General features: G+C 33.6%; 2 protein-coding genes across 5 annotated transcripts; one reads left to right on the top strand and one right to left on the bottom strand.

The window, feature by feature from the left end:
- The first annotated feature begins 1,598 nt into the window (after nt 1-1,598).
- Nucleotides 1,599-3,507, top strand: LOC114387008 (heme-binding protein 2-like). The gene is made up of 2 exons (XM_028347104.1): nt 1,599-1,985; nt 2,922-3,507. The coding sequence occupies exons 1-2, from the start codon at nt 1,702-1,704 to the stop codon at nt 3,355-3,357; spliced, it is 720 nt and encodes a 239-aa protein (XP_028202905.1). The 5' UTR covers nt 1,599-1,701; the 3' UTR covers nt 3,358-3,507.
- A 985-nt stretch (nt 3,508-4,492) lies between these two features.
- Nucleotides 4,493-13,573, bottom strand: LOC114386356 (ubiquitin carboxyl-terminal hydrolase 15-like). Of its 4 annotated transcripts, none has more exons than XM_028346354.1 (14): nt 13,439-13,573; nt 11,869-12,292; nt 10,815-11,244; nt 10,265-10,721; nt 9,938-10,104; nt 9,723-9,811; nt 9,270-9,355; nt 9,001-9,163; nt 8,692-8,815; nt 8,417-8,574; nt 8,184-8,268; nt 6,781-6,993; nt 5,876-5,937; nt 4,493-5,339 (listed from the first exon to the last, which is right to left on the bottom strand). In XM_028346354.1, exons 2-14 carry the CDS (start codon nt 12,153-12,155, stop codon nt 4,691-4,693), a joined length of 2,970 nt encoding a protein of 989 aa, XP_028202155.1. In that variant the 5' UTR covers nt 12,156-12,292; nt 13,439-13,573; the 3' UTR covers nt 4,493-4,690. The 4 variants fall into 4 exon arrangements, with proteins under 4 accessions (XP_028202155.1, XP_028202157.1, XP_028202154.1 ...); XM_028346356.1 differs by having other exon boundaries at nt 9,938-10,101; nt 11,869-12,323; nt 13,439-13,569; XM_028346353.1 differs by having other exon boundaries at nt 11,869-12,323; nt 13,439-13,568.
- Nucleotides 13,574-14,269: the final 696 nt, after the last annotated feature.

The following is a 14,269-nucleotide window of genomic DNA, read 5'->3' as shown; positions in this document are numbered from 1 at the left end:
AAAGAGAAAATAATTTGTCCTTTTCAATACTAGATTAAAAAAAAAAAGTTTGTACCAAAAAGAAATACAAAACAAGAACAAACTTTTTGGGTCTAGGATAAAAATTAAAGCAGAGATAAATCTCCATCAAGAATTGTAAGTGCACCCTCATATTCCCCCTCCTTTTCATCGTGTCATGAGCCCTCTCACAATTTTGGGCATCACAATGAGCATACAAAATATACAATATAAATGTATTTTTGTTGTAGTATAGGAGACTACGTACAACAGTCAAAGTAGAAATATGTTTCTATCATATATTTTGTAGTGAAAATGTATTTTTGTTTTGAACTTTGAACGCACTTCCTGTATTGCAATAGAAATATATTTCTATTGTACATTTGTACAACTAAAATGTATTTATGTTGAAAGGGCATTTTGGGGAAATAAAATTTTAAAACACACTTGAATGGTGAAAATAGCAAAACCCTAGGTGAGAATAGTAACTCCTGATAAACTTTGACACCTTGGGTCTTTGCAATTCTAATATGGGTGTTGCTACGCGCACCATGAAAATTGCTCGTACGCCCAACCTAACTTGCACCATTTTCATTTTACTCTTTCAAAAAACGGATACGGATCATGCAATCTATATATTTCATACGGATTGGTCAATCCGTATAAGGCTTATGAATTAGCCAATCCATAAGGATTCTTGTGACTTTTGTGTTATTAACACGACGCTTTAACCAATTGAGCTAATAGGTCATTTATATTATAAAATAATTAGCATCGTTATATATAATACTAAAATTTCAAATGTATATTTAATGCGCACGTAAATTTAGATAATAAATTTTGTGACAATTAATTTTGATCTAATAATTAATATGTTTATATATATGAATTTTTATGAAACCTATGATTTTTATTTAAAATTTATATATGTAAAAAAATACATTATTAGATCAAAATTAATTATAATAAGGTCAAAAAATATATTAGTAGATTTATATTAATAAACCTATGATTTTTATTTACAATTTATATATGTAAACAAATTAATTATTAGATCAAAATTAATTATCATAAAATTTATTATCTAAATTTACATGTGTATTAAATATTCATTAAAAAATATAGTGTTACATATAACGATATTAATTATTATATAATATAATTGACCTATTAATATGAAAGATATATGTTTGATTCCTACATGAACCATTATTTTAAAATTAATTTATAGAACATATTTTTGAATAAAAAATAAAAAAAAAATCATTTCGATCAGGTACGGATTCGACCGTTTGTATGAGACTTATAGATTACCCATCAGTATCGGTATGGTCCGAATAGCAACACCCTTCTAATATTGACCCACATGTAATTTTATCAATTCAAATATAAAAGAAAGCACGAACAAAAAAGAAAATCAATTCATGCAAATACTTTTTGTTCTTCGAAATGTCACAAGAAAGGTCCTATAAACAAGAGAAAAATTATCATCACATTCTTTAAACACACCTTTCTTTTAGTATTAGATGATTTCATGCAAATATTTTTCAAAAAAATAAACCAAAAGAATATACAAAAGAAGGTACCAGAAGAAACATAGTAAATGTGTGAACATCAAACGTTGTTGTTTTCTAGCCACATGACGAAACAGTAACAATAATTTCAACACGTTGCATCTTCAACAAACATTCAGCTACTCTAGCCATGGCTGCTGCTAGTACTATGATCACACTCAAGTTCTCATTCCTCTGGAGTCTCCTTCTCTCAGTTTCACTCTTGGGTGTAAAGTCATCACATAGCCACCAAAATGGTGGGAGAAGAACAATTCCTCCAACATGCAAGCGCATTGAGTGCCCCACCCATGATGTGATTGAAGTGGGTGATGGCTATGAAATCCGACGCTATAATAATAATTCAACTGTGTGGATGTCAACTTCTCCCATTCAAGACATTTCTCTGGTTGAAGCTACAAGAACTGGCTTCAGGAGGTAATAAGTTTCTTTCATTTTAGCAATTTTTTACATGAATTTCTGAGTTATTTTCTTTTCAAGTTCAGTAATAGTGTAACAGTAAGTCAGTAACACTCTCAGGTACTGGGTCTCTTTTTTGTTCATCGTCATCATTATCATTAGTATGTCTTGTCACCTCAGCATGTCTATTACCACTATTATTTAATTGAATTTCATAATTTTTCCTTAAATTATTAGATGGAGTATCACAGAAAAAGAAGGGTATTTAAATTAAAATTATTTGAATAGGAGTGGCAATAGACATTCACCAGTTATAAAAAGACAAATTTGTTTTTGTAATACTTTAATCAAAATTAGAGTTTCATCTATGTTTACATTTTATGCAAATGTTTATTATGTCAGATTGTTGAGATGCGACTCCGATTGTAATTAAAAATAGCATAAAAAATATCTTAAGAAATGTATTTAAGTTTTCTCCTTATAAAAGCTCATGTCTTGCCCTGTATCTTATAATAAATGCATTTGTTAACCAGTGTCCTTAGAGTACGGGTTTAGGAGTTAAAAAGAGAAAATATTTATAGCAGAGATCATAGGAGGGCGTAAAAAAATTCATGAGTAGAGTAATTTTGCACATCCTAATAAAAATCTCTCCTTTTAGTTCCTTAACCTAACCAATGTCCTAAGGGCACTTGTTAGCATTTGCCTTGAATTATATATGTATGTTTGGAAAAGTTTAGCCTAAGCCATATTTCATTCTCAAATAAAACTTGTCACATAATTATTTTGTAAGAAAAACATTTAACTATGGATGGTTTATTTTTATTCAGTAAACTAAGTTACTTAGTTGATCATCTACATAGCAAAAAGTTTTCAACAAGTGCTTCTGGTGTTGGGTTATTCTATCCAAAGATTTAACTGAGCTTGAGTACCCCCTTTGGTTGTTTGGACATGCAGTCTATTTGATTATATCCAAGGCAAGAACAACTACAAGCAAAAAATTGAGATGACAGCGCCTGTGATCACAGAAGTTTCACCTAGTGATGGACCCTTTTGTAAATCCTCATTTGTTGTCAGCTTCTTTGTGCCAAAATTGAACCAAGCAAACCCTCCTCCTGCAAAGGGTCTCCATGTCCAAAGATGGAACAATATGTATGTGGCAGCAAGGCAGTTTGGTGGACACGTAAACGATTCAAATGTTGCGGTGGAAGCCGCTGTGTTGCGAGCTAGTATTGAAGGCACAAAATGGTCTGGTGCCATTGACAAAAACCAGAAAGCTGGTCATGCTTCTGTTTACACTGTGGCACAATACAATGACCCTTTTGAATATCAGAATAGGGTGAATGAGATATTGTTCTTGTTTGAAATGGAAAGTGAAAGGCATGCAATTTGAAATTTATGAGAAAACTATTTACATCACTTTACATAGCTTGTAAACTTTCTGCAAGAAAACTGAGCAGATCATGGTTTGAAGTATTAGAGCATCTGAAATTGATAAAATAAAGTGTTTAACATTCAGCTTAAGCAATGCTTTCAGCTTAAATAGTATTTTGGATCGCTAGCTTGCGAACTTTTTTTTTTTTTTTTATGAAAGCTTGCTAGCTTTAGTGTGTTTAGATTTCCATTTGAATAATTAAAAATCACGGATTGAGCAGAAGGTCGTACCTTGTTTTTTCCCCTAAACTATGGGTTTGAAATTTCAAACAGCAATCCAAATACAATATTATGCACCCTGTTTGAAATGGTGTTTGCACAAAGTCCAGAGAGTCTAAAAGTACTTTTACTATGGAATTATCAATTTTTTCATTCATTTCGTGCATTGGATTTTTTGTCATTGCATATTAAAATTCATAAAATTATTTTTCAAACTTAAATCCAAACATGAGCTGAGTAGTGTGATCACTATCATGTGCTTTAAAGTTGGTTTGTTTAATGGTTGGTATTCCCCTGACTCGTTTGTTGTTGTAGTTATTACCTATAATTGCCAGACAGATTCGTCAAAACTCAATCAAAATTGAGTGTAAAATCCTCATGATGTTGCCTGAAAATTTATGTCAAAAGAATATCAAGGCACCAAGCTTATTGTTCATGATGCCATTCGTTAAAGGGAAAAATTTCTTTGCCTTGGTCAACATAAAAACCAGCACTATAATATAGACATGTGCAAGTCTCGTTTTCACAAGTTCCATAATGTACACCAATCAACAACAGCCACATTATCGATTTAAATACACAGTAACTGTATGATACAAACTTCTATGATTATTTAAATGATGATACATCAATTATAGTTTAGTGTAATTTACACTCGTGTAAAGTAGATACTGTACAAGAATTTCTCGTTAAGTGAAAAGCTATTAAGAATGAGTTTTGAGTTAAATAATAACGCAAGTGTTACCGATATGTTTTTAATATTATACTAATGCATTATATAAATAGGACATCAACATGCCTAGTGAGCATGGACCCTAGTATTAATTAACGCAAGTTTAAAAATAGTCTCAAATCTCAATGAAATGGAACAGTGATACCACTAGGAAAAGACTGATGGATTAATAGATAACTAAAGGATCGATGCCGTCATCTTTACAATTATCAATAACAAAAAAAAAATACATCTGTGCTTAAAAGAACTATATGCCTCAATCAACTAAGTATTGAAAACTTTGAGGCACAGCACCTACTGCATCTAATAATCAGTTCAACAAGTTAGGATTCCCCAAAGACTAAAATTCACACTGACTAGAAGTCCGGGTAGTACCACACACAGGATTACTCCCATAATATACATACATGCCACAATTCCCATTTGGTGGATGTTCATTTGAAGAAGAATGGCTGACCCTTTTGGAATGATCAATCCTCTGTACTTGTTTAACATGACCCTTTTCAGGGAAGACCCTGGTAACTGGCCTACTATGTGAAAACTTCAAGTAGGACTTTTCTGGGGGGTAGTTGAAGATAGATGAAATTGGATCCATGTTGCATGAATCACCATAGTCTACAGTGCTGAAGGAGTCCCTGGTGCTCTCAGTTGTGAAAGAAGCCTCATCTGAGCTAGTGAAAAGGGACCAGTCACTTGATGTGGCATCTGAAAACTCACGCCTGACGTTTTCGGCATAAGTTTGGGTCACCGGCAGGGCATTCCTATTGGTGCTTTTTCTAAGGAAGCCATTGGTGGTGTCAATAATGTGAGTGGTGATTTCTGGCCTAGTATTAGGTGATGGCTCTGGGACAAAAAACTGACGACTGCCATGCCTACTATGTCCTGGTTTATTAGGTTTCTGCATTTCCATTGGATTGTGCTTTGAAGAATCATAAACAGATTGCTGCATGGCATTCATAGTATGTTCTACCGGAGGACGGGGACAGGACCTACCAACAATTCAACAGTTTTAAAGCCAGAAGAAAGCATAAATATAGCATGCAATAAAAGAAAAATGCACCGACATCCATAAAGAATGGACCAAGATTACAATTTATCAAATCCAAGAAATAGGATCAGATAAAAGATCCATGAAGAATCAGTTAAAATATGTATTCTTATAGGAACTTAAAACAGGTCACATAAAAAGCACATCCCCACCTATCATATGCAGCAACAGAATGCAAGAATATGATCAATCGAATTTACTGAGTCCTTTATTATAATTCCGGATCAACTTTTTTCGATAGTTACCTAAAGTTGATGGAAGCAATAAGATAAAATATCAACATTTCACATGATTTCACCACAGCATTTTCATCTTTCGTTTGGAAAGACATTTTGAATTTTTTGTATTAACAAAGAGGGTGATTTGACATTTATAAATAGATAGAAATAAAACTACAGAACCACGTATATTAATTGCCAATATACCCAGATAAAGGAAACAAATTGTCAACAACTGTGACAGCAACTAAATCTCTACCTCATGTAGAATAGGATATATGCTCCTTCTGACATGACCTGATTAATTAGCACTGGCTGTACCTGTTAAATAGAAATAATCGCAGCAGTTAGAGTAATCAGTGATTTAGAGGGATAAATTCGATAAATAGGGGTAACAGTATGAAGAACCATTCAGAAAATTAGATCTGTCAGAAAAGAGAAACCCATTTTGAAGGGGAACCCTTTTGTTCTGTTCAATTTCTTTCCATAAATAAAATCCTTCTTTTCTTTTCTCTATGTTCTACTCTGGATTCCTAACAATTATGCTACAGCAACTTCTCATCTACAGATGATACACACTGCATTATCTAAATACAATTTCCATAGGGAAACATAATCAAGTATCTCAGTTCACTTTGCAGAAACTCAATGATGATTTAAACCCATCATCTCTTTGTAGTCCATATCCATAAAAATGCAATCAACTTATTGTAAAAGAGAAACTTAAGCAGCTATAAATATTTATATCTAACATGATTTGAAATTCGAAATTGAAAAGTTACGAATCTCTGGCACACAGACACAAACTTGGTACTCAGACACAAACTTGAAGACCAAGTATTACTAGCACAGAGCATGGGCAGCATGGCAGAAACCCAAGGTAACAAGTTATTCCAACTCCTTGAATACTTTAATTACTTCTTAATTCCGTATAATCGTGAGAGTTCCTCTCCAAATTCTTTAATATTCATAAACACACTTGACATGAATATAAAATGTTTAGCAACAAAAGAAAATGGTTACTGTTAGATATAAAAAAAAACATCTATGCACTTTGACACAGTAACTTAGGCTTTTGAGACAGTTAATGTATGACAATTACTTATTACCACACATTAAATTGCCAATTATATGCAGATATTGCAAACAAGGCAATATCCTTACCTCAGCATCATCTATTCTGAACCAATTGCCTTGCAGATCTTTCACATATGAAACATAGTGTCCAGAGAAAGATGCATTTAGTGTGTCCAGGTGCACAACAACAGCATAAAGCATGTAAAGTGGTGGAATATCACCCGTCCCGGTCATGAAAGGAATCATATCCAGCATTTCAGGAAAAGTTATGCACTTGTTAATTTTCCCATATCTTCCTTCCTGAAGGTACAGAACCAGAAACAAGATAGATTCAATATATATAGAAAATGAAGTAATTTGAATCATTATTAGGCACCCAAAAGTATAAGATCCAAAATACAGTAGTTATGAATGAACAAGTAAAAATATGAGACAATTTAAGACTGATAGTTTCAAGGAACTCAACAATGACTTGCAAATTTATTTACTATTTATTACTCCCCCGTCCCTAATTATAAGACCCTTTGAAAAAATTTGTTTGTCCCCTTTTTATAAGACCCTTTTCTAATTTCTAGATGCATTAATTATTTTTTTCCCTGCATAGCCTTAATTATTCTCTCTCCAAACATTAATGAGAAGCAATTAAGTGGAGAGATAAGAAAAGGGTAATTTTGGAATGATAATACAAATAATTGACAAATTTAATGTGATGAACTAAATTAACTACTTTTCTTAAGGGGAGTGAATTAGTTGAAAGGGTCTTATAATTAGGGAAGGAGGGAGTATTTGTTTTTTTAGAAAAATTATATCAAGACTTTGTACAAAAAATAAAATAAACAGAATACTTAAAATAACCAAAATTTTGAGACTATATCCATACATAGCATAGATAATGCTAGACTCTATACAAATATGAAAAGGCATCACTTTAAAAAGACCATGAGCTAAGCATCACAATACTCCTAAAGAAGCCGAAACACCTTGAAAAATCCAAGTATTCCTCTCCAATTAATACGCACCAAAGAATAGCAAACACTGCACAGTTCCACAGATCCTTAACCTCCTTTCTTCTTCCGTACCCTTTAAAACTTGTTGTCAAAAGGGTCTCTAGAAATTGGTCAGACCCACTCATTCACACAAACAAAAAACAGCCAATTCCACAGAATTAACTTGTACAGAAAAAAAAGAGAGAGTATATATTAGTAATATTTTGCTTTAGAGGATATTGCCATAGAATATTGGAATGTAATTTTAGATCTTTATCATTAAATGGCAAAGCTCCACATCACATCTACAACCAAGTAAAGTTTTATAAGTCAATTTATGTCTTACAAAGCAACCTTAATCTAGAAAGCCAATAACTGTAACACCAACCAAGCCAAAAGTAGCACAATAAGACTAGCAAGTGTGCAAGACAAACAATAAAGTCAAGCTTCCCAAGCAAATGAGGAGCAGCAATAGAGAAAAACCTTACAAGAGCTATGAGATACCTGAAATCTCTTCAGAACTATAGTCAAGATGTTAGGAGCCTCATGTATGCTCAGTTGCTTTCTAGCTCGAACATATGATGTGCACCTAGTTCAAAATGTATAAAGGTGAGTCTCTCTTAAGTTGGAAGTGAAAAAACTACAATGCTCTTCATTGTTTCTTTTTCCTGATCAACTAAATTAACCAACTAAACCACATAATGGTAACAGAATAGAAACATGTTAGATCATCAGACCTTCCACATCTGTACATATTCTCTCCATCCAAATCTTCAGGGGAAGTAAACTGAGTCAGCGCATCTTCCAGTGACTCAACCCAACCCAATATCTCCAAGGTCAGGTCCATAATGTTCTCATACCTTTCTGATTCATGATTACAATTCAAACACTTAACCTGTAGACATTAAATTCCACTAAGCCATCAAACAAATGTAAAATTAAGGTCACTGTTGTCTGAGCCAGAGGCAACAAAGAAAAACACGAGAAAAGGAATAAAACAAAGAATCCACACCTTGGATTGAAGACGGCCACCAAAAGTATGTTGTATGAAAGTTGTTTCTTGTATTCTAGGATCAACTTTTTTCTCACCACCAAGTCCCTCCAAGCATATAGATTGCATTGATGCAATTAGAAGCCTATATAAACAACATATTTAATTTAACAATGACTAAGCATAGGTTTTAAACAAACACAAGTAAATTTCAGTATAGAAACAACAAGCTAAATATAAAGGAAATTTGTGTGTCTATGTAAGAGAGGAAACAAAGTTTCTGTATTAATTAATAATTCAAAAAACATAGGCAAAATAATCTCAGGAGACCTTAAAAATTCATGGGCATCTTCCTGACTTCCTTCACCCATATGGCAGTTAATGCTCCGCATATGCCAAAGTATCCGACTAGGAGATAGAGGAGCCCCATTTTCTCTTAAAATCATTATGTGTTGCTCTAACTCACACATGAGACACCAATCTTTAGCACAACCTGACACTCAATGAAGAATAAGACAATATTTAATAAAAAATGTCTTGAAAGCAAATTGAGTCTTGACACCCATCTTAGTGAAAAGATAGAGAGAGAATGTAAATACAAGCTTTTGAGTGCGATCTATAAAGCAAATAGATGACTAGAGGCTTTGTAGAAGTTAAGCACTGCAAGACAGCATTGGCATAGCAACTGCAATAATAAAGAGATTAAAAAAAATTAATGATTCAGAATATACCAAGAAAGGAACCATAAATAGATTTTTGCAAAAGTTTATCTTCAAGTGAATCAGGGCTCATTTTTACATATTCAAGTTAGATGAGAAGTTTGAAAACAAAAGGTAAATTGAGAAAGTTCACATAAGTAACCTTGAAAGGGGGAAACCTTCCCTCCCCAAAACTTTTGCTGACATAACAATAATAATAATAATCTAGTTGTTGAATAAGGTACAGCACCACTTGACAAATGACAAAAGTTAATATCTATTATTAAATGATTAAATCTATATATTCAACATTTCTTTCTTATCACAATCGTAGTGTTTTAATGGTAGTATTACCTGTTCCCACAATTTAACAGGCCCCTGGGGTATATGCCAAAGACATCACTCTGAAAAATCTTTACAAATTCATCATAAGGAAACAACATCTGAGACACGATCAAGACACCAATTAGTTAGTAAAGGAATCAGTTTCTAACTAGCGGCTATAGAAAACTGTTTCAAGTAGGAGGGAAGAGGGAATTGAAATTTGTAGGCATCTACACAAATCTGACCTTTATCTTTGTCACCTTCTTGCACTTTACATCAATGCCTTCTGTGGAGGCAAGAGGAGTAGGTTTTGTCGATTTCCTCAAGCCCATCATTTTCATAATTCCAGTGCTTGCAACCCCATTGCTACCATTACCATGTAAAGGGATAGTATCACTATTTCCAGCAACTTCTGCATGATTAACATAGATTTGCATTTAAAAAAAAAAAAAAAAACTAACAAGAAAGGTGGAATAACTTTAACTTAACATAGAATTAACACTAAACTAAAACTATATGAAAAGTGATATTAAGACAACAAATGCGGGGAAAAAAACATCTTTAATACTAACTTAGTTCATCTGCAGTTTTCCCTTTCTTTTCTATTTCTGAGCAACAAAAGTCAGCTGATGTCTTTGATGTTGACTTTGGTGATTTAGAAGATTTGGTCTTGGGAGTATGTAATATCTTTTTAGCTTTCATGCTTCCTTTGATTGTTGTTTCAGAAGGGCGTTTGTATTTTGCTGCTTCATCAGAATGATAATTTCCCCCTTTGACTACATTTACACCTCTAGCAGTGATCTCTGTTTCAAATTCATCTACAGTGTTATCATTGTTTGAAGCACTTGACACACTTGGGCGTCCATATTTGTGTCTTGTTACTGATACATTTCCATATTGACTTTGATGGTTGTCATCCTCATGGGTTGTGTTTTTTGATGCATCAAATCTGTTAATATAAACTTCAAAGCCACCGGAATTGACATTTGAAATTTCTTCCTCCAACACAGAATCATTGCTATTTCTTGACTGCAGCAACAGTTAAGCAACATGATCAGACATTTAGTATTGATTAATTTATGAAATGTATGTCAACTGGATATCAAAGTAAAACAAGTAAACCTTCTGTCTCATAAACGCCTCCTTTGGTACCACACTTGAGAGAGAACTGGTAGCTTTACAATCAGAAGATTCAATAGAAGATTCATAAATAGACCCATTATCTCTTCTCAATGTTTCTCTGTTGGATTTATGGGAAGTTCTTTCAAAAGCAGAAGGTTGAAAATTATTAAATATGGAAAAATCAGCTGTAGCAGGAGCAGCAGTGCCCGTCAGAGGGTGAACCAAATTGTCCAAAGGTGCACTCTCCCTTAAAGTCTGCTTCAAAGAGGGACCTAAGTACTGGCTGTTCAAATTTTCATAAAAGTAACTCCCACGACCAAGTTCCTCAACTGAAACAGCCAGAGGAAATGAGCTTGATTTAGGAGGTTCCAGTTGCTGGCATTCTTGCTTGTGATTTAGCCTCCAATGGATTATTTGACAATTTCCAGAGCTGCAAACCACTTACAGCTCAAATTTTGAGAATTAATCTTAAGGTCAAACATAATATTTTCCCCAACAATCATGTTATAGAAGAAAATTTATAAAAGAGCAGATAGAAGAGTTGTTTAATATAGGTTACAATATACACTGTCTCCCCTCTTCTCTCTTCCAATTCGGAAAACAAGATTTAGTCGTTCCACTTCATTTCCATTGGTTAAAGTCTTGAAAACTCTTAAACAAAATGTCATGGAGAAATCAACATAAGAGTTGTTCTAACAAAAGCACAAAATTAGCAAATTGCCAATGCAACAAGCCAACCGAAAAACTACCACATTTTACTGGCCAAGAACTAATTTTTATAGCCATGGGTTTATTATTTCATACCAATTAGAGAAAACTGAGTAGACATTACCTATTTGAGAACTAATTGAGCACAACTCCTAAGGAAATGTATTCTTTATTTGGTGGCATGGTAATGGTGTAAAACTTCAATCTAATTACCAGGCATGTATCCTTATTCCCAAGGCAGATATTGTGATGAGTATTCAAAGCATGCTTCCACACAACAAATTTAAGTACACAAAAGGGGAGAAAGAAAAATAGATTTGAAGCTAAAGTAAGTTAAAAGAATTACCAATATCTAACAATTTTGCATCTGGAGCAGCGAGTTCTGGCTGGAGCAGAGCACCTAGCACACACATGATGTTCATTTTTTGAAGCAGACACTGGAGGAATTACATCAGCCACAGCCATTTCTTCAGCTCTCAGAGCTTCTTCAGCAGCCAAATGGGCAAGCAAATTTATCCTATCTCTCTTCTTAGTGGTTTCACTCCATTTTCCAAGTAAGATGTAAGCCACCAAGGGAAGCACAACCAAGACCAGAAACAGGACGGGTATATCAGATTCTCGCGGTTCGAGCATATCCCCACAAGCATACTCATGTCCAGTTTCCTCCCAAAATCACTAATCAGAATAACATCCCCTAAAAGTCTAAGTAATCCGCATCTGGGAAAACAGCAACTTCAACTGCAGCATAACCCATTCCCTACTATTCAAACCTGTCAAGTATATCTACTTCAATTTCATGATCTGAAATTTCCCAATAACAAATAAAGTACTTAATTAATGTATGAATATTCAGCACTCTTATAAGACAGTTAGAGATTTACTTATGAAATGAACTACATTCAAAATTATCACCCAAGCACTCTATCTTAGATGCTAATAATACAACATTCCTGTCCATTATAATGAAGGAACAAATGCCTCAACCCTGCATTATTTTTTCAGATACACTAACGAAAGAAAAACTTTAGATTAATTATTTAGTTCATTTAGTTCCAAAAAGGAAAAGTGGTTAGTGCTATCCTATCCTTCTTTGAGTGACCTAATCACCTACCTTGTATAACACTATAACCTGATGTAAAGTAATCCATGCTTGCTCAATCTTTTACAGCAAAGAAACAACTGACTCAACAAAGAGTTCCCAAACTTGCACATCTTTAACATAGTATCAGCATAGTTTGCTTGAACTTTAAATTTACAGGTAGAAGGGGGGAAAAAATAAATTTCAAGAAATAAAGGACAATTGCTTTCAAGTCTGACAGGAAATTCAACAGCCATCGACCTAGTTGTCATGTTCATCATCCAGTTTAACAAAACAAAGCTAAAAACAAAACAAAATGCCCTTATTAAATACCATTTCACTAACACACAGAAAGATGTCAACAGTCAAAAATGCAATGATGGCACAGAACAAAGCAATGAGCATATAAAAAAAAAACCTCACCTTTGTGTGCCCACTGCCCCAATTTTATATTCAACAAACACCCATTTCAGGCAATACACAACCAAACAAGTGAACAACCCCATTCCACAGTTGTATAGAAAGAACGGGACAAACCCCTCCACCTAAAAAGATGCTTCCACCAAAAGAAACCACTGAACCCCCCTAATTTTTTTTAAAAAACTATTTTTTGGTTTCTAAATAGACATTCAGCCCCATAAAACGAAAAAAAAAGAAGGAAGAAACTCCTTAGTTCCACACATCAGCAGCAAAAAATAAACTAAAAAATTTCAAGTTTTTCAGACAAATAAGCCAAACCCCACAAAAGATTATGCATTTTTTTCCCAATCTGAGATGTACAAGAAATCAACACCAACCTACAATGCAACACAATGCAAGTTGAAAACTTTGAACATACCCTCAACAGAGAGAAGAAATCTGAGCAAAACCCACCAACACTTCACCTCTTTACTCTCTTCACCCTTCAAAAGATTCCTTTGATTCCCTCCTCAACACACCTTCTTCTTCACTTCACATTCACAACTTGGCACCCTTTTCTTTAACGTTTTGGGGGGACACTAGCCTGTTCCTGCTTCACACAAACCTCCATCAGGACCCTCCACATGGCATCATGACAAGCGTTGATCACGACACCACATATTCCACCGCAGGATCACGGAGTGGGACCCACTCAGATGATGTTCCCAATGATTTGTCGCGGATGCCACGTGTACGGGTGATGCATTAATAAGAGCATAATTGTTGGTCAGAGTGGCGAATTTTGAATTGTCACTTAAGGAAAAATTATTATAATATTCTTTTAACTTTTTTGATCTGAGACATGTGATGTGACAGAGCCGTGACAGTCCTTTGCTCCGAATATTACAATGTCAGTGGTAAGAGGCTTGGAAATTGGAAATATAAAAATAAAAAATATTTTAAAATTAATTAACAATAATTTTTCCATTATTATTAAAATGTTAAAATATAATTTTTATCATTCTAGATATATAAACTATTCATTCTAAATATTTAGATATATTATTTTTTTCCAAGCATTAGATTAGATAAATTCGAGTATACAGATGATATTTAAAAACGTACTGAAAACTCTAACAAGATAAATTCTAAATAAAAAAAATTATATTTATAATGATGAAAAATATAATATTTTAATTTTGTTAAAATTTGTAGTTAGGGACAAGTGGATGTAATTATTATAATTCTATGCTGGATAATTTTGACTAAG

The sequence above is a fragment of the Glycine soja genome, chromosome 15 (genome assembly GCF_004193775.1).
Source record: "Glycine soja cultivar W05 chromosome 15, ASM419377v2, whole genome shotgun sequence".
In the NCBI taxonomy this organism is placed as follows: domain Eukaryota; kingdom Viridiplantae; phylum Streptophyta; class Magnoliopsida; order Fabales; family Fabaceae; genus Glycine; species Glycine soja.
The sequence above is the reverse complement of the archived record's forward strand: the minus strand, read 5'-3'. Positions and strand labels throughout refer to the sequence as shown.